This window comes from Saccostrea cucullata, unplaced genomic scaffold (assembly GCF_032062105.1).
Source record: "Saccostrea cucullata isolate Sc308-1 unplaced genomic scaffold, CSIRO_AGI_Scuc_v1 ctg462, whole genome shotgun sequence".
NCBI lineage: Eukaryota > Metazoa > Mollusca > Bivalvia > Ostreida > Ostreidae > Saccostrea > Saccostrea cuccullata.
The window spans coordinates 283,611-302,852 of NW_026931071.1; the positions used below are offsets into that span (position 1 = coordinate 283,611).

A 19,242-nucleotide genomic window follows, 5' to 3' on the forward strand; every position below is an offset into this window, starting at 1 on the left:
TGTATCTCCAACATGAAATGTGATTTTTCCAGAATTTTACATAACACTTTCAAAAATTGAATTCTTCTACAGCTGAGATCTCGTTCTCTTAATTAGAAATTAACCGTATAGAAATGAGCTATTTCGATTTAAAAAAAAGAAACTTATGTTAATTACGATGCCTTACTTCAAGAATGGTCATCATTTTTTAATTATTTACATAATTTATCCAATATCAAGCTTTTTGAAAAAAATAATTTAGGATACCTTTTTTCCAAAACCTTACCAATTACATTTCAAGCAATAGCATAAGTCACACCACCCCAATCTGATATCTCCGTTTTAGTGGCAACAGCGATCGTTTTGAATGTTGCATGCACAACTTCATTTGGTCATTATCCAAAAAGATATAAACATTTCCCAAGCTTTAAGCGAAAATAAGGTGGAACTTAACAATATGTCCTCCTGAAGTCATTCCTGGGTACAATTATTTACACGTACCGTATTATTTTTAGTATTTCTTCTCTTTTTTCAACTTCCTCTTAAAAGCACTAATTATTTTGTATTGCATGTGACACGTGTAACATCGTTAGAACACCGGGGATGTAAATATCTTTAAATGCTTCCGCCTTAAATAATATTTTGACACTGTTGAGCCGATAAACTGTTTCCTTGTTTGATTTGTAACACAACAGCTTGTAGACTTACAATGACATAGACTGACATATATTCCTTTGAAATGAAGGAAACTTAGTCAAGTTCAGGTATGTTTCTTTTCTGTATATAAATAACATTATCAGCGTGAACAACAAAACATTTTTAGTTTTATGCATGTACTTGTTTTGGACTGTTGAAACATCATAAATTCTATGTACTTTCTTTCACCTTTGGTATTATCCAAAAATATAAAGGGGATTTTGTGGATATATTTTGAAATTCCCTTTCCATTCCTTTTGATAAGCTTTCTTGTATATTTTAAATTCTAAGTAATAAGGCTTTTTGGGACTCCCAACTTTGTAAACACTAGGCTGTACTGAGTATACATTGACCCCTTGGTCTTCAAAGCTGTAAACACTAGGCTGTACTGATTTTTAGCTCCATTTATCTCAAATCTGAAAATAGTAGTGTCTGTATTCAGTAGATATTAAGATCCATACATCTCAAAGCTGTAAACTTTAGTCTGTACTGTTTTGACATATAGCTCCATACAGCTCAAAGCTGTAAACACGAGACTGTATTCAGTAGACATGTAGATCCATACATTTCATAGCTGTAAATCTAGTCTGTGCTGATTTTACATGTACATGTAGATACATACATCTCAAAGCTGTAAACACTAGACTCTATTCAGCAGACATGTAGATCCATACATTTCAAAGCTGTAAATCTAGTCTGTACTGATTTTACATGTACATGTAGATACATACATCTCAAAGCTGTAAACACTAGACTGTATTCAGCAGACATGTAGATCCAAACTCCTCAAAACTGTAAACACTAGTCTGTATTGAATAGACATCTAGATCCGACATCTCAAATCTGTAACTAGTAAACATGTAGCTCTGTAGACTTATAAAAGTCTGTATTTAGCGGATATCTAGATCCCGACTTCTCAACTCTGTAAACACTATTCTGTAACTGGTAGACATGTAGCTCTATAGTCATATAAAATCTGTGAATACTAGTTTGTACAGAGTGGATGTGTAGGTCCTGACATCTCACCTGTGTAAACACTATCGTGTATTCAATACACATGTTGATCCTGACATCCCAAAGCTGCGAACACTCTTCTGTATTGAGTAGACATGTAGATTCTGACATTTTTTAATGTATATGACAATGTGAGACAGGTAAAACTTGAAAAATATACGACTTTGAACCAAAACCAAGTATACAAAGGAGCTGTATTGAAATAAAGCTAATGAAAAACATTATGGCAGACAGATTACATATTGTGTACATTTTGAAAGTTCTCTATCTGCCTCGGCTGCCTATAAATGGTTGGATGCATCTAATGATTGATTAAGACACAACCCTTTAACCGCCAGAGTACAAGGAAGTTATTACTGTTAAAGACTTTTGACCCCCTGGTCTTTGATTTTTATTTTTTCTAGGCTTTGTCCGCTCATTGCTAGAACAGGAAATACAATCCGCAGAATTAATATATAAATGATCTTTATTATATGCATGTGAGACTGGATGACTGAAGGTTCATTCCTTCGTTAACGGAACAAAATTTGCAAAACCTTTTAAGCAACGATGATTAAAATTGATATTTTTTCTATAGGTACAGGGAACGATGTCTTTCATAAAAGAAGTTCTGAAAGCTATAGTCATTCAACCTCTTTCAGTTGGGAACACTAGACAATCAGGTGATAAGACGGTAACAGATGGAAATGTGTCGTCTGCTGTGCTTTTCGCCTGTTTCCTAGCCATAATTTTGGTAATCATAGGCGTGTTTGGACCTTTATCGGTTTCTCACAACGTTTCGAAGATTTTGTTATGGTCCCTTACTGTTGGATTAATATTGACAAGTCTGATTTGCGTTATCTTCCTTACCTTAATGATATTTCGAAACAAGAGGAACTGGGTGGACCTTCGCTCCGAGAGCTCTGACCTAGCCACCAGGTTAAAGATAAAGTTCCTGTGGTTGTTCGGCTGTGGAATGATACTACAGACCTCTCTCACAGCTGCTATAAACGTTGACTGTCTTAGTGTTGACAAAATTCCTATATACCATAGCTTAAGCATAGTGACATCACTGTGTAAAATTGTATATGTAGTTTGGCAGATGGGGTTCATAACCTATCTTCAGAACTCCATATTTGTCAGCAGAAAGATGGTGAATTATTCAGTAGCTGTGATGATAATCTGTAATATATCGATATGGTGTCGACTTGTATCGGATGAAATTACACATTCACTTATGAATGAAACGAACAGCGATCTAATTTATAACAACTCCTTGGATTCAGCGTGTTATATAAAGTCAAAAATTCACAAATTCACGTCAAAAATTCAACCATATTTAATCCCTGTTAGAATCGAATACCTGCTTCTAGCCTCGATATTTGTGTTTCGAATGTGGCCAACTTTTCGAGTCTCTGAATCACAAGGACTAGAAGAACTCAATAATACATTAGAACACAACCATGAAAGAGAACGTATGACATTGATAGCCGCAGCTATATGCGGGGCTGTCACAAACTTGCCCTTTTTCATTCAAACTCTGCTAATGGCAACCGTGTATAAGGGAAACACTGGAATTCCGTTTCAAATTTGGCATTTTATTGTTTCTGTACATAATGTGATTAATTTGATTTTGATTTTCGTCTGCTTTCACCTTCTCCGAAGAACAGCTAAGGTCAAAACAAACGTTTGGCGCCCCGGTGCATCTGAGTATATCTTGCTTTTGACCAATACAGGACAGGCCGCTGATGATACCTTCGGAATAATTGCAGCCAGTGGATGCTATTGTTCTAAAAACGCAGCAGTACAAGTTGCTGAAGTTTCATCTCTGCTACAATCCTTTTTCCAGACAATTTTCATTTTAGATTCAGCACGTTATGAACAAGAGATAGTCAGTTTTCCATCCAGGATTCTACGTTTTACTTTGATTTATTTGTTCATTTCAAATCTCAGTTTTTGGTTCACAGCAACATTCATTGGGCTGGATGGCCAAGTTATTTCTGAGGGTCAAAGTGTAATGTTCAAAGACAAAGCAACTTGGGGTGTTCTGCAGACCATAGTTTATCCATTGTTTATGTTCTTTAGATTCCACTCAGCTATGTATTTTTACAGTCTTTTTCATAGATTTTCCTAAAAATAACATATTTTTTGCTGTTAAATATATCAAAGTCAATGTGTAATGCTGTTTTTTTTCTGATCAACATGTGTTTGAGGATATTGAATAGTTTGTTGCAATGTGTTTTCTTTTCCGTTCTGTTCTTCAGAACCACAGGAACAGTTTCAAATTAAATGATATATTGTCCTATGGAACTAAAGATGAAAGAAAAATTCAATTTTAGAATTAAAAAAATGATAAAAATCAATTAAAAACTATCTATTTCAAACACGCCTCCAAAATGTGGGGGGGAAAAATATTATTGCAGTTACCTCGGTTGTTAACTAATTCATTGAAGTCTTTCAAAACGCATTAACAGATTTGTTAAATGATATGTTTAAAAAGAAAATATTTGGGCAACGTGACAAATTGTACATTGCTTTAGTTGATCCATTCTTTGACTTGTTATATCTAGGTTATCTAATTAGTTTGTTTCAACAGAGCAGAATAGTATGTACTCTCTCGCTTATGTAGTATTAAGGTCAAACGAAACGTTCTTCTATATTACGTACATGTTTCATCGACGTATTTCCACTGAAACAAGTTTCCTAAAAAAAAAAAAATAAGATACCTTACCAGGCATTTGCGTAAGATATCAGAAGATGATGTCTCGTATAGTATTCTCTTAGAAATTGTTTGTATTGCCAATGCAACAATATGTTGTGTACTTAATTTTCAAGACACTTTGAAAACCCATGATGAAAAATTCATGATGAAGGATATGAATAATTTTTGTTATATTATAAGGAGATACATAAAAAATTTTGAGGAATGTCGTTATATCTTTATAAAGTAAGTGTTATGATGATTTTTTTGTTTGTTACAGTGTAAGAACTAAATAAAAAAAATTATTTAATCTTTTTCCAGAGTTTTGAATGAAAGAATTTCTTAAAAGGTTGTTAAAGTGAGAATGAAAAAGGAAGCCTGTAAAGGAAATAATAAAGGAGGCTACATTTTTTTTCATTTTCTCCTCAATTCAATCATACGATATTAAATGCAATATGAAACTAATTAAGATATTTCCGCTTTGTGTAATTCCCTTTTAAAATAATTACAACATTAAAAATTGACTTGAATACGAGAGGAAAATGCCATATATTGCTTTTGACAAAGTTCCTTATTTTAAAATGCAATATCCTGCATTCCAATCGCTAAGAAGTTTTTGAGTTGAACTTTTTGAAGCCTTAATTACATTAAGCTTAAAATAAACAACTCAATTATTTCTATATTATTTTTATTATTGTTATAACTCTTCATAATTTTTTGTTGGCAATAATGGAATGAAGAGAAGTTGGTGTGTCTAATACATAAAACCCAAATACACTGTTTTAATTTTGTTATTAAACGCAGTACTTTAGAGAAAACTTTGAAAGTGAAGTGAAAAGATGAAGATAATGCACAGCGATCGATCTCATTAAACATACCAACAATACAATGCTCTAAACATAGCATAAACATGAACCCCCGAAAATGTATGAGGTGGGATCAGGTACAATGTAGCAAGGAGGAGTAAGCATCCCCTGCTAAACGTAAATTACAAGATATTTGGAGAATGTTTTAACACAGTAAATCAAAAATGTATTAACTAGTAGCTTGAATGTATATATGACCTGTTTTTATTTCGGTCACAGATACTAAAATTTGCCCTTATCAATTCTTCGTTAAGCTGGCCGCGACAAAACATAATTATGTTATATCTCTTGGTTTTTCTGCTTTTCGTTCATCATTCCCATGAAAGGTTTGTAATCACAAATACCAACAGTGGTCAAATTCAAGGATACCGTACTACCTTGCCCTCTGGTGGACAACTGGACATCTACTTGGGGATTCCATTTGCTGAGGCTCCAGTGGGGGACCTGCGATTTGCTCCACCCAAGGAGAAAGTAAGCTGGAAACCACAGATACTGAATGCCACGAAATATGGTCCCGCATGTCCACAACCTTTGCATTTTCTTCAACAGTAAGTGTATGAATGGCAATTTTTACATTCACATATAAGCATTCGATACCTAATATTAAAGATCTAGGGAAAAGGGTAAATTATATGAAATTTTGTTTTGTAAGACATTTTACCGTCAACAGATTTTAGAATACAACTATATATCACACAATTTGATTTTGAAAAGGACTGAAGATTAGTAGATGATGAGAAACGTTTATTATCATAATAAAATATATCACTTTCAGATATAGTTTCGGGAAGAACTTCTCCAATATAGATGAGGATTGTCTCTACCTTAATGTATATGCGCCAAAGGTAGTGTAAGGTTATGTAAGAATAGCAGCAAAACAAGTACACTTGTCTTAACATAAATGTCAAAGATATAGGTACCATCTTTAATGTATAATTTTAATATTGATTTTTAAGATATAAAATTACAAAAACATAATTTCTCTGGATACATCACTTGAAAAAAAAAATTCATTCATTTGATATTATCCATATAATGATGATTCTTGAGTTTTGTCCATTTATCTTTAAATATATAATGACGTGCAGATGTATCACTGTTTAACTTTTACTCTTACTTTTTTCAAGAGGTGTAGTTATCAAATAATAAATTTGTTTTGAATGGAACAGACCCCCAGTAATGTGGACCAGTTGTTTCCGGTTATGGTGTGGATTCACGGAGGTTCATATCGATATGGATCGGGCTCGGAATACGATGGAAGGATATTAGCATCCCGGGGAGGTGTCATTGTAGTCACAGTCAATTATAGACTCGGCGCATTAGGTTAGAAACAATTTGATACCTTCATCACCTTTATACGGGGTTTATATGTCTCAGTTGATTCGATATGCAAGAGCATGCTATACTTATGAACAGTCTGGACAAGATAATTGCTCAAAGTGTTCTTGTTATACCTTTAATTTATTGCCTGAGGTCACGGCGTCAGGCACTACTAAGGATCAATATTTCTTAGGTGCGAAGCTAAGAGGTCACAATTAGCCAGCAAAATTTTGTGCCTGCTGATTATCATCGGGTTTTGTTACATGCGTTTCAGCAACAACAAATAGCAGAAAAATAACCATATTGCTGATACAATACAGTGATGCATTTATTTCCTTTAGGTTTTAGCTAGCAGCTTTTTTTCCATGCGATTTCTTATACAGACATGTCCGTTTGACCTTTTTTCTGCGTTTCTATACTACTGGATTAGTCCATTTGTCTTCTAGGTAAGGGGTGACACAATCATTTCGCGCCAAAATGTCACGTGTAAGTTTTTTCTCCCTTTTCCTGGACTATTCTATTGAATGGAAATGAATACTGCACGCATTATATAAAGTATGTACTTTGCCGGAATCCTGGTCGAGCTTTGGAAAAAAAAACATATCGGTGATATTGTGAAGTGAGTTAGAAGTTACATCCTTTAAAGTAATGAAAACGAAACGAACAAACATTTATCAGGAGGATGTAATGGCCAAATATACTTCTGATCATAACCCCCCCCCCCCTCCCCTCCAGGGGGTTTCCTCCTACAAAAACAGTATAGACGTATGAAAGTGCCCTCTCACATTTCAGGATTGAGAAAGTTTATTACTTTTTTGTTCGTACAAATATTTTTTATGTGGACCCCTCGTCCCTGAGAAAAACTTACTGTATCCACGCATGTTGCCATTCATATATAGCCGTCAAGTTTGTTGGGTCATTTAAGCATATAGAACTTTCTTTATTCCACGTTTCCAACAATGCTCTGGCATACCCAAGAAACTATTAAACACATTCTTCATGTCAATCATACCGTTACGATTCCCAATTTCTTGTAGTTATCATATTTTCAGCTGTCTTCCTCGAAGCCTATGTTGTATGCCGTTGAATCTAATTTATGTAACCTTTACATATAGCCATGCTTTTCAGCATTAATCAATCACATCAGTTTTTTTTCCTTATTTATTTCATCCTCTAAAACCATTTTTAGACTCACGGAGTGAGGTTTTCATTTTTACGTCGCGGGTTCGAATCTACAGCGGGACATGAACATGCTGTCATTTTTTATTTGTGATAAAACAATATATAGTTTATATACACTAGTGTACATTTTATATAAAATGTGTTCTTTTTCCATTGCTCTGATGAGTATCATACAATTGACTTGAAATGAATACATGATGTTTTGTGCAACATCTTCATAATTTACTCTAGTGAAATAATTTAACACCCCCCCTGCCCCAATGTAAACTTTTACATGTATAAATTATCGTGCTTATAGGTTCTATAGATATTGATTGCATTAGTCAGGCAAGCTTTTTTGAAAAGCTGTTACTTGTTTTCATCAAAGTTTACAACAAATAATATCACAATAACAAATGCAGATCTTTTTCATTGCAAAGGAGAAGAAACGTGATTATGTAATGTGAACTTTTGAGACCATAAGAAATATAGACAGATTTTTATTTAAAAATACCCTATATTTAAGCCTTTTCACGCATTTCCAAAATAACCTGATTAATATTTATATGAGGATTCCTATCTACTGATGATTCGGTTACCAGTGGTAATCAGGGGTTACTAGACCAAGTGTTGGCTCTAAAATGGGTGAACCGGAATATACGTCATTTTGGCGGGAATCCTGATCAAGTGACCCTGTTTGGTCAAAGTGCAGGAGGAGCCGCCGTATCACTTCATATGTTTTCTCCTCTCTCACACGGTATGATATATATTATTATATATATTTTTTTGTTTTTATTTAGTATATTTTATTAAAATTACTGTACAAAATATATTTCATGAATTTAGGTTCTATTTTTGAATGGTAATCTTTTATTCTTAAACGCAACATGGCAAGCTCTATAACTTGAAAATAAACAATTGAGGCTTTTTTGTCTTGAATTGATCATTGAATAGCTGATTTTCCTTGATAAGACGTCCATTTTTCTAGCTAGTCAGAAATATCTGACGTTTTCCAAGCGTTTTCCCCATGATTTTATTATTTGACTTGCAAAGGAAAACTTCGGGGCTATCAGGGAAAGTTTAAACTTCCCCGCCCCCAATTGAACTCAATTTTAGATACTTACAAATGGACTTAAATGCTTAATTCGCTCGATCATTATCAACATCACTAATACTTCCAATTCTCACTGATATCGCTTAAAGGAAAACACATTTTTAGACAAGTCTCATGAGAGTTCAAAATGCACGAAACAAAACAAACCTTGACAGTTTGAAAAAATATGTTTTTACCAGACACTCCATACTACAAAGCAACAATGAAAACGATATTAGTAAGCACTAGAAGCATAATAGTGTTGATACATGTAAGATGCGGGTTAAGTTTTAAATCGGTTTGTATGTTAGAGGAAACATCAAAACTTTCACTTTGTATTATTGATGAAAGTATTAATGAAAGATTTGCTGTTTCAATATATATGATAAAATATAAGAAAAAATGTTTTTCATGAATCAATGCGCATGGTATATTCATATTGTTTATCGGTAGCCAAAAATCATTATTGGATGTTTCTTCTTAAGTACAAAATTGGCATCTTTCTGAATTTGTATCATTAATGGTTGAGTTGATTATAATGGCTTATGAAACAAAATTATTATTAATGAATGATAAGTCATGCATGCTACTATACATTTGTATTTTATATCATTAAAGATAAATACAAAGGGTTAAACTGAAAAATACACAGAGTTATACTGAATGAAGAGACAAATACCTTTACTATTATGCATGTTATAAGATTCAAAGCTAAATCAAGTTTAAAAACGACAATCAGACAATAAATCAAAACCTCACATAGGTCTATTTCAGGCAGTTATTCCACAGAGTGGGTGTGCTCTCAGTCCGTTTTCCATCTACAGACCGCCACATTCTCTACGAGTGACAACAAGAAATCTGGCCTTGATGTTACAATGTCCAGTAAACTCATCACAAGTAATGGTTGATTGCTTGAGACAAAAATCTGCAGAGGATGTTGTTAACACATACCCTAAGGTTTGTATCCATTGACTTTAAAAAAAAATAGTTGATTTTTTTATTAAAAAGATGTCAGAAAATCCTATTTTCTCCTTTTTCATGTCATAAAGCATCCACAGATGATAGCCGCGTTCGCACCAAGAGTGGATGGGTATTTTATTCATGACGTCCCAGAAAATCTTCTGAGGAAAGGAGACTTTAACCAAAACATCCAAGTAATGACAGGATTTGTTCCGAATGAATCGGCAGATGAAATACCAGATTCATTCAATTCAGACGGAGGATATGACGTCACGTATTACAGTTCCCTTTTAGATGATTGGAGTAGCCGGTTTTTTCACAGCTATGATGTGAAATCTGCAGTCACGTGTTACTATTCACCATCTGACAAAAATGACCTTGCAAACGTGCAAACTTATATGCAAGTGAATATATGCCTATATTTTATAACTATTCAGTTAGATATTATTTCTATTATAGAAACAGCCTTGTAAAATTCTTCAATTTTTATGTCAATATTTTAACTTAATTTATGTCCCAAAATGATGGTTCTTTCTTTTGCAATGATTTAGCTGAAGTCTGACTATGGGTACATCATACCACACATACAATTAGCCTCCAGTCTAAATCTTAAAGGAACAAAGACCTGGCTATATGATTTTAATTACCGGTCCAGTAATTATCCCGAGCCTAGTTGGATGGGTAAGACATCTATAAACTTAAAAACTAAAATGCCTTCTTTTATTCTTGGAGGATTAAAGTTTTAATTCTGATTTAAGGTATCATTCATGCATCGGAACTCTACTACTTGTTCGGAACACCTTTGTTTTCATCACTGTCATGTCCCGGAGACCCCAGTATCACATGTCCTCAAATCTGGACATCTTACCAAACCTGGAATCAACTGGATACAGACATCAGCAAGGCAATGATTGACTTGTGGAGTAACTTTGCAAAGATGGGGTAAGAATGCCTTGCCACTTATTCAAAATCTCACTTACTATGAGTTGGCAAATGGAACTTACAAAAGTAAAAATATTGCACATTACATTAATATATTATTAATCCTCTAAAATTTTAATTGGTTTCAAAGATTTCACATCAATTTTTTATTTATTATAATTTTTTGTAGCACAAAGAACGTGTCTTCAATAAGGTTATCATCCGGCGGGGATTGGGATACCTATTATCCACTGAAACAATACTTGGTGATTGGTGATTCTCTTCAAGTGCGGAATGACCCTAGACAAAAAGAATTACGTCTTTGGGATATTTTTCACTATCAAAGCTATTATGCAAACCCTAGAAGTGACTGTTCTCATTGACATGCTTAAGCATATTAAATAACAAAACGTTTTTTATCCTATAAATCAGTAAATCAGCTTGAAATCTCATAGATTAACATTTAGTAAGGTTAAGTTAATGGTGTTTGCCAGGATGAATATGAAAAAATGTGATTTTGTAAAATTATTTAAAAATGCGTTCAACATTATATGAAGATTTACATAGAAAAGAATAGAGAGTCACACAATGCAATACCCCCAAAAATTACGATTTCAACAGAGAGATCCAATAGACTTGTACCAAGCTGTATGTACGTTTCTCTGTAATTTAATTCAACCTTTTAAAATGAAAATCGATCTAAATTCAAAATTTATTTTCAGAAATATTTCCATTAAATATCTCTACCTATTTGCTGCTCATTATTGTTTCGTATATTGTTATGGTGTGAACAAACTTTAGGCAATGAATGTTTTCCGAAAGCTCAAATTTATAGAACTATGCATTCTAAAGGAATTTCACTTTTTAAACCTTATATTGCTCTTTTCAAATTACATAAGGATCATGGGTAAAATGTCATATTTTATTTTATTTAATCTCAATATTATAAAGGTTTACACAAACAGCATTAATAATTTCACATTCTTTTTCAAACTCCATGACCTTGAAAAATGGTGTAAGCTAAAAGTCGTGTTATACCCTGTCCGAAACTTTGTAAGGAGGAATGAAAAAGGTGACGATAATGAACGGTGAAAAATCAAAATAAAATTTAAGACACCCTGACCAGTTGTAGGAATGCAATCGATATCGATAGTAAGTTTTTTTTTAGTCTGTTTAATGGTACATTAAAACACATAATAGTACATGTAATTCCACTTTCACAGTGCAGTGGTTTGCTGTTTTTATTACTCTGGAAAATACATCTGAATTCGTAAAATTTCTTCCACATATTTTTATACAGCACCTTTTCCCTTTTAGTTGTCTGTATTCCTGTGTTAAGAAACACTGATAATAAAAAAATTTTAGCGAGGAACACTTTAAAATAATTGATTATCAGAATCTTTAAAAAAAAATGTCTTAATATCAATTTGTTGATTACATATGTAGTTTTCTCTAGGAATTTCCAATACATCTGCCATTTCCCAGGCGCATTCTTCTAGATTTTCATTACGTAATCCCTATTACTAATAATAACGCTAAGAAGAACAGCATGTAAGTGACAAAGCCAATATCTTAATCAACAAATATAATGAGAAACAATAAAATATTTTTAAAAGACTTAGGACTGACGTCAGGATCCATCCAATTAGGCATCAATGTTTTGGCTACAGGAAGCGAATAATGATTATATTTTCTAGTTTTCCCTCAATTTAGGTCAATTTTTGTAATATTTTTTATTTTATAAGTATGCTGTATTTTACAGAAAATAAATGCCGATTTTCAAATTATGGGGTATTTCAGTTGTATAAATACGATGGACATTTCTTATACTGTATAGGGGATTAATTTCACGGGTTGTAATTTTCACGTTTTTCTCTCATCTGACACGATCGCGGTTTCTTGAATTCGCGGAATTGGTATATATTGAAAGTTACCTCCCTTGTTTATATCTATTTAATCCATATCGTAGCAACATATAAACGACATTAATCAGCTGCAGCATTTTGTCCTTTTTCACGAACAACATGGTAGGTTGACATTAATTTGTTAGATATAATAAGTAATTGACTTTTAATTAAAACAAGTGCAGTTATCAAAGTCTGACTATAAACGTCAAATGACATGCTATTACGATGAGTGTATGTACATCCTAAGATCTTCAACACAACGCGGCGAAAAACCACTGGACACTAATAAATTTGTCAATATAGGTCGACAAAATGATATCTTTCTACATCTTCAGAAAGTTCAATAGTTGTTTACTTTACTTATAGTACCTTATTCTTTCAAATCAATGCTTACAAATAGCAACAACTATGTTTTCTTTAAAAGTAAAGTTGGTCTACTACGAGGGGTTATCAAAAGTTCATGTACTAGTGCCATAAATTCAATATACCTTTTAAGGTACATCAATGCATTTTTCAAATATTGAGTTAGCATCATCTTTTTTTTTTATCTATACAATAAACCACAACTGAAGAGTTTAAATTTTGATTTAAATTAGTAATGATTTTGTAAGCAATGTTATGTCCAAGCGGCACAAACTCGAAGACGACGTTTGTTAAATCTGAGTCTTTAAATGAGCTAAATCTTATCAAAATTTATTGTAAAAGAAAATTATTTCTAATGCATTGAAATAACGTGTTGCATTTCAATTAAAGAACAATTTTGCAATCGAATCAAATTATCTAATGCTTATAATATAACCTGTCATAAACTTGGTTATTATCGGAAAAGTACCGGTATCTTTAAACAATATGAAAGGTTAACTTTTTGGACATGCTAATGAAGAAAAAAAAAGAAGAGCTAAATTTGAGTCATCGTTTCCTCTGATGTTTAGCTGTTCAGTTGCTATTTCCAACAGCTAGTCCTTTCCTCGCAGTCGATGAGGAATCAGATTCTGTTGTCACAGACAGTGTTGTACCTTGAATAAAACTAGAGGTACTGTGAGCGATGAGATATAACTGGTGAAAATGTCTTTTCCTGTGGCTGGGAAACCCAAAATATCTGTCGGATCAAAAAGTAAAATAGGAGGTGCACAATGGCAATATGTAATAAAGATTCTGTAAAAGTTTCATCAAATTTCATTCAGTGGTATGAGAGGAGTTGCGGATAAGAGATGGGTACCCCAAAGCGTAACAGACGGACGGACAGACGGACGGACGGACGGAATAAAATAATGATTACTATATACCCCCACTTTTCAAGCGGGGGGTATAATAATGCTATGAATTATCAGAATAATATACAGACATGCCCTCAATTTATAATTATAGTTTTAAAAACCCAGAGGTAAGGTAGAAGTATGGTTAATTTTTTTTTCAGAAGCAACGTAACATGATTATGTCTTCTCAGGTACAATTCTAAGCAATTGTTACATGATAATCATTTTATTTCTACTTTATGTAAAACTGACGTATTTTTTATGTTGACATAAGAGAATAAACAATGTGAGCGATAATCCAAATTAAATTTTAACATTTCTTTACATACATACATTCATACATACAACCACGCATATATAAAGTACACTGTTTATGATTTTGTTAAAATGTAATACATTCAATGAACTATTTCTACTTAAAAAATCTTTAAAATTACCACTTACTTGTTAATTGAAGGTTTGTTTTGTAAAAGTACTGAACTCCATCAACTGCATTCAGGTCTATATGATACTCTTCCATTAATAAATTATAACCCTTAATAGAAAACATGTTATTGATTTGTCTTTAAGTATTCAAACAGTAACAGCGCCAAATCGCAATATTTTATGGTTATCACTTTTACAAATAAAGCTCAGTTTTAGTTCTATCGCATTATTAAATACGAAAATGTTTGAAAACTATCAATTTCGTTTGTTTATTAGTTTATCTTCCTTTCGAGGATTTTTCAACCATTTGCAGGTAGAAGTCTGCAAATTTAGACCTGTACTTTGTCTTAAGGTCTTTAGACAACAATGGATTGTTTTCGTGCTCGCATTTAGCGCGGCACAGGAACTAGATTAATACAGTTTCACTCGAGAATCCGATCCAATAGTCCAGAAGAAAGATTTGAATCAGAGACGTGAGAATCAACTATACAGTACTTTACAGCAAACGCTTTCGTCACCGCAGCTCTTATTTTCTGACATTCATTAAACACCGTGAAAAACTTTCATTTTGATATCCATTCACAATGTGCGAAGATACCACCTTTGTTCAGTAAATAAATTACATTCTTTCACCGCTAAGAATGCATTCAATGTTTTGTTATTTGGTAAACATTAACGTCTTTTTTCTAGTGGATTACATTGAGTCGACATATGAGTGAGTGTAACCACAGATAATTGATAATACTTCGTCGATATATCTAAATGTCGTGTTGAAGACCACAAGTGTTTTATTCTTCTAATTACAGGATGCAATTTTTACATAGGGAATTCCGACAGATTGTGAGAAGACCTGCCTCTGGGACCATAACATTTTGAATGGCTCATTTTTGATTTCAGCCTAACATAAACAAAAAATCATTCTGGAGACTGAAACTAAGATCAAAAGTGAGCTCATCGAAGTTTTATGGCCCCTGACACATGTATCAAGATAACTCAATGTTTATCAATCAAAAACTCAACCATCTTTTTATTATCAACTTTGGAATGCTTGTGTGAACAGTCAGAATGCAGATGCCCAATGATAAAGCAAGAAATTTTCCGAATTCTATATAAAGGAAGTGTGAACAATGTCAAAATGCCTGGAATTTAATTTCTTTAAGAAATTGCTTTAATGAAGTGTTGAAAATCGTTATCATATTTTTGTCTACTGACTTTTCCGTTATTTCTCGATTATGTCAAGGAGAACAGGTTGTGTGACAGGTTGGCAGGGGATGCTCACCACCATGCCACCTGATCCCACCTCTGATGTTTTAGAGGTTCGTATTTGCTCTACTTTTGATTTGTTTTGTTTGAAGGGACTTTTGAGCGTTATTACTATTCATTATCTCCATATATTTTACTATTTTGTTTGAAAGCACCAAAATAAACTAAATGAATGATTTTTTCGCTGTTTTCATTGTTTTAAATTGATAAAGTGTAGCCTCACTACGACGTCACTTCCTTTAGTGCAAGTTTTTCTGTATATGAAGGATATGGAGATAACGAACAGTATTCAATCTCAAAGTCCATTAAACAATGCAAAATAAGAGCAGAGCAAACACGGACCCTCCGAAACATCAGAGGTGGGATCAGGTGCCATGGAGGAGTAAGCATCCCCTGCCGACCGGTCACACCCGCCGTGTGCTCCTTGTCATGATCAGGAAATAACGGAAAAAATCCGTCGTCAATTCAGTGTATAAATAATGGACTAACAATTGGTATGAAAAACGTCAGTCAGCATTTGAGTCAATGATAAATTGTATTTGCTGACAAGGTCATTGTATCGACCATAGAACTTACGAAATGATGACTTTAAACTAGACTGCTGATATTCTTGTTTCATCAAATGGCTTGTCAATAATTTACCTCGTTTTAGAAATTGTTCAGACGTAGAGCATGCTCTTGCGTATCGAATCAACTGAAATATATATACTCCGTATGCAGGTGATGAAGGTATATTGCTGCATAAGTAAGGGAAGTTGACGATAGAAAAGTTAAAGTCATCACGTTTATCATATAGCTTGGTTGTTAGACTACAATTAGGGTCTTTTTCAAGTAAAATATCCAAGTATGAAGCAGAAGTGTTGGACTCTGTGTGTGTATATGTTTCTAATCGTAAGTAGACACGAAATGACATTCAAATCAATTCCATGATAAGATACGTGTAAGTAGAAAATAACAATCAATCGAAACAATATAAGATATGTAATTATACCTGACAAAGATTTAGCTTGTGGTCAAATGTAAACGATAAACACGTAACTTCTAAGAAACACATTCTGGCACACTCTCCCACGTTCGATGCAGGTTTGGGACTTTTCCATATGGATAAATTAGGATTAGTTACCCCAACGCCTATTAAGTCGGGAGAGGAATCGAAAACATCCCTGGAAAAAACTGTTTTCCATCTCTTTAAAATTTTAAAATGTTACATGCAACTATGAATGAGCGTATTTTAATTTTAGTACTTTTGAAAATTACATGTTTCTCGTAACTTACTTTTTTGAATACGTAAAAGTAAGATGAAAACCTGAATCCAACTGTTCATGCCTTGGCATATCACTAAAAATCCTAAACTTTTAATAAAGAAAATGAAATTCGTGTACCATTAAATGCTTCAATTGGCAAATGTTTTTGATTTAATTTCTTTTTATATTTAACCTGTCCCCAATTAGAATTCTGAAAGAAAATGCTTTGAAGATTTCGAAATATTCATATCAAATAATAAAAAAAAATGTTTGTCCACCACTGTGCAAAGATATAATTAAAAAATGTTCGATATATGTCCAAACACTAATTACTAGTACTAATTTCTTATTAGGATAAACAGCTGGTAGGCAACAAACAAACAATTAATACTGTTAATTGGATGTTTCATACACATATAAATTGTTCATGTCCAAAGGAAATCCTTTATTTAAATTTTCGATCATTTGTACAAAAGATTTTTGATAGATGTGGTTTATCAAATATATGGTATGAGCACGAACAATATTTTTATAATGTAGAATGGATAACTGCTACAGTCAAACAAAGATTAAAAGACAATATATTCAAAAGTGGAATAGTATTTCAATGAATCTTCAAAAAGTTTAAATTATAGAATTTTTAAAACCAATTTTGGATAAATTTAGAAAACTTTTGTTACCTCCCAATTAAAACAGGTAGATGGAATGGTACTCAAAGAAATGAAAGAGTTTGTAGCTTATGCATAACAAACAAAGTGCTTTAAACCAACTAAGGAAAGTTTATTTGAACAAAAAATTTTGTTAACAAATAATACAAGTTTTGTTTAGTCATTGGATGTTTTAAACAATTATGTACATTTACTTCTAAAATTAATAATTGTTCATGTCCAATCACCTTCTCCTTGACCCACTGTATTATATGTATATATGTTTTATATGTTTTTGTACCTCATGTATCATTTACATGGTTGTGAGTGAATAAATTGAATTGAATTGAAAAACTAAAAACTGAAAAATAAGCAAATGCATACAGACCAATGAGTACAGCTGACAATAGTTGTATTTAGAAAGGAATAAAGTATGAGGCAAAGTAGTTTTACAATAGAAAGAAACTGAAGAAGTACTCAGTAAACATGTTGTTCATGTTAATTAATAACAAAAAATATTTTTTAAGAGCATATTACTGAATAGAAAAGTATAGTGTGCTTTAATAAAAAAAAATTGCATTTTTGATTGTCGGACTGAAAGCATTTACCTCATTTTAGGTAACTATATTGGTTGTAGTTTTTCTTTAGTAAAGAACAGACATACATCAATAATGCTCCAGATGTAGGTATACACAGTTTGTTTTGTGAAAGTTTATTTCATGAAAAATGAGATTCGACCGAAAAAAATTGTATGAGAGAATCTAAAAAGTATCAATTATTCTTAAAATAAAAAGACCATTTTAAAATATCATGTTTGGACGAAAGTCTGAGCAGTAAATAAAAAAAGGTAAAGAGAACAAATACTGACCGAAGTTAAAAAAACTATCATCAGTGGGAATCTTTAAAAATGGCATATATCACGGACCCCTGGAAATTCCAGACTTGGGGTCAGGTGCCTAGGAGGTAAGCATCAACAGTTGATTAGTTACACTCGCCCTAAGCGCTATACAGTAAACATTCAGATATCAGTATCCGGAAGATTTTTCATCGGGACAGAATTTTTTAACGTTATTTTGTCTTGTTTAGCTGGTAATTCAGATATCCGTACGCTTCAAATATCTGGACAAATTGTCTAGGAACCAAAGTGTCCGGATAAATGAGGCTCCACTGTACATGTATATTGATCAATGGCTTTTCCGATTTTGGACAATAATTTGTGTTTAAAGTGTATTATAGCATATTTACTTTTTGTTGATAGTTATGTACAATTTTCCATAGGTGTATCTATAAGCTACTTGTACATAATACAAAATATAAATGTTCTCTTTTCAAAATTCAGTGATTCAAGGCTGTGATTGTTTAATCAAGAAGAATTTTATTTTATATCCCTTTTATAATTTGATGTTTGTAATAATTGAAGGCAAATGTAATGTAATACGAAGAATCGTGTTCATCAAAATTAGACTGAAATCACTTTCAATGTGCACAAACTATGAAGGAGCTTGTAATCTAAGAAAATATTTTGGAAATTTTCCCAAATAGATGGATTTTGAAGAATTTCTTTTGAATTTAATATATTTGCATGATACATGTGTATCAAGTTTCACTCGTATTTTCTATTTACTTATTATATCCACTCCATGTTGTTTTAGCTTGTTATAGTGTACCTATTTATTTCTTACTATGCTGTTTTGTAACGACGTTACGCGCGATGTTGGTGCCATTCTACAATTTTAGAATCCGACCTATTAAAGTCATCGATGATTTTTAAAACATACTCGCAATATAGATGAATTTGGTATGATTGGA

At 32.7% G+C, this 19,242-nt stretch overlaps 2 protein-coding genes across 3 annotated transcripts; both read left to right on the forward strand.

The window, feature by feature from the left end:
• Positions 1-599: 599 nt before the first annotated feature.
• Positions 600-4,672, forward strand: LOC134231279 (uncharacterized). The gene is made up of 2 exons (XM_062713218.1): positions 600-743; positions 2,267-4,672. Exon 2 carries the CDS (start codon positions 2,279-2,281, stop codon positions 3,800-3,802), a length of 1,524 nt encoding a protein of 507 aa, XP_062569202.1. The 5' UTR covers positions 600-743; positions 2,267-2,278; the 3' UTR covers positions 3,803-4,672.
• An 807-nt stretch (positions 4,673-5,479) lies between these two features.
• Positions 5,480-11,090, forward strand: LOC134231308 (neuroligin-3-like). Of its 2 annotated transcripts, XM_062713244.1 has the most exons (9): positions 5,480-5,783; positions 6,011-6,080; positions 6,405-6,558; positions 8,288-8,473; positions 9,573-9,766; positions 9,859-10,173; positions 10,321-10,450; positions 10,528-10,711; positions 10,881-11,090. In XM_062713244.1, exons 1-9 carry the CDS (start codon positions 5,512-5,514, stop codon positions 11,071-11,073), a joined length of 1,698 nt encoding a protein of 565 aa, XP_062569228.1. In that variant the 5' UTR covers positions 5,480-5,511; the 3' UTR covers positions 11,074-11,090. The 2 variants fall into 2 exon arrangements, with proteins under 2 accessions (XP_062569228.1, XP_062569229.1); XM_062713245.1 differs by lacking the exon at positions 8,288-8,473.
• The last annotated feature ends 8,152 nt before the right edge of the window (positions 11,091-19,242 follow it).

Excerpts from the sequence above, each read along its gene's own strand:
- LOC134231279 (XM_062713218.1), top strand. The coding sequence starts at position 2,279 with ATGTCTTTCATAAAAGAAGTTCTGAAAGCTATAGTCATTCAACCTCTT.
- LOC134231308 (XM_062713244.1), top strand. The coding sequence starts at position 5,512 with ATGTTATATCTCTTGGTTTTTCTGCTTTTCGTTCATCATTCCCATGAA. Across the intron at positions 10,174-10,320 it reads ACGTGCAAACTTATATGCAA|CTGAAGTCTGACTATGGGTA; the intron begins GTGAATATATGC and ends GCAATGATTTAG. Across the intron at positions 10,451-10,527 it reads TCCCGAGCCTAGTTGGATGG|GTATCATTCATGCATCGGAA; the intron begins GTAAGACATCTA and ends TTCTGATTTAAG.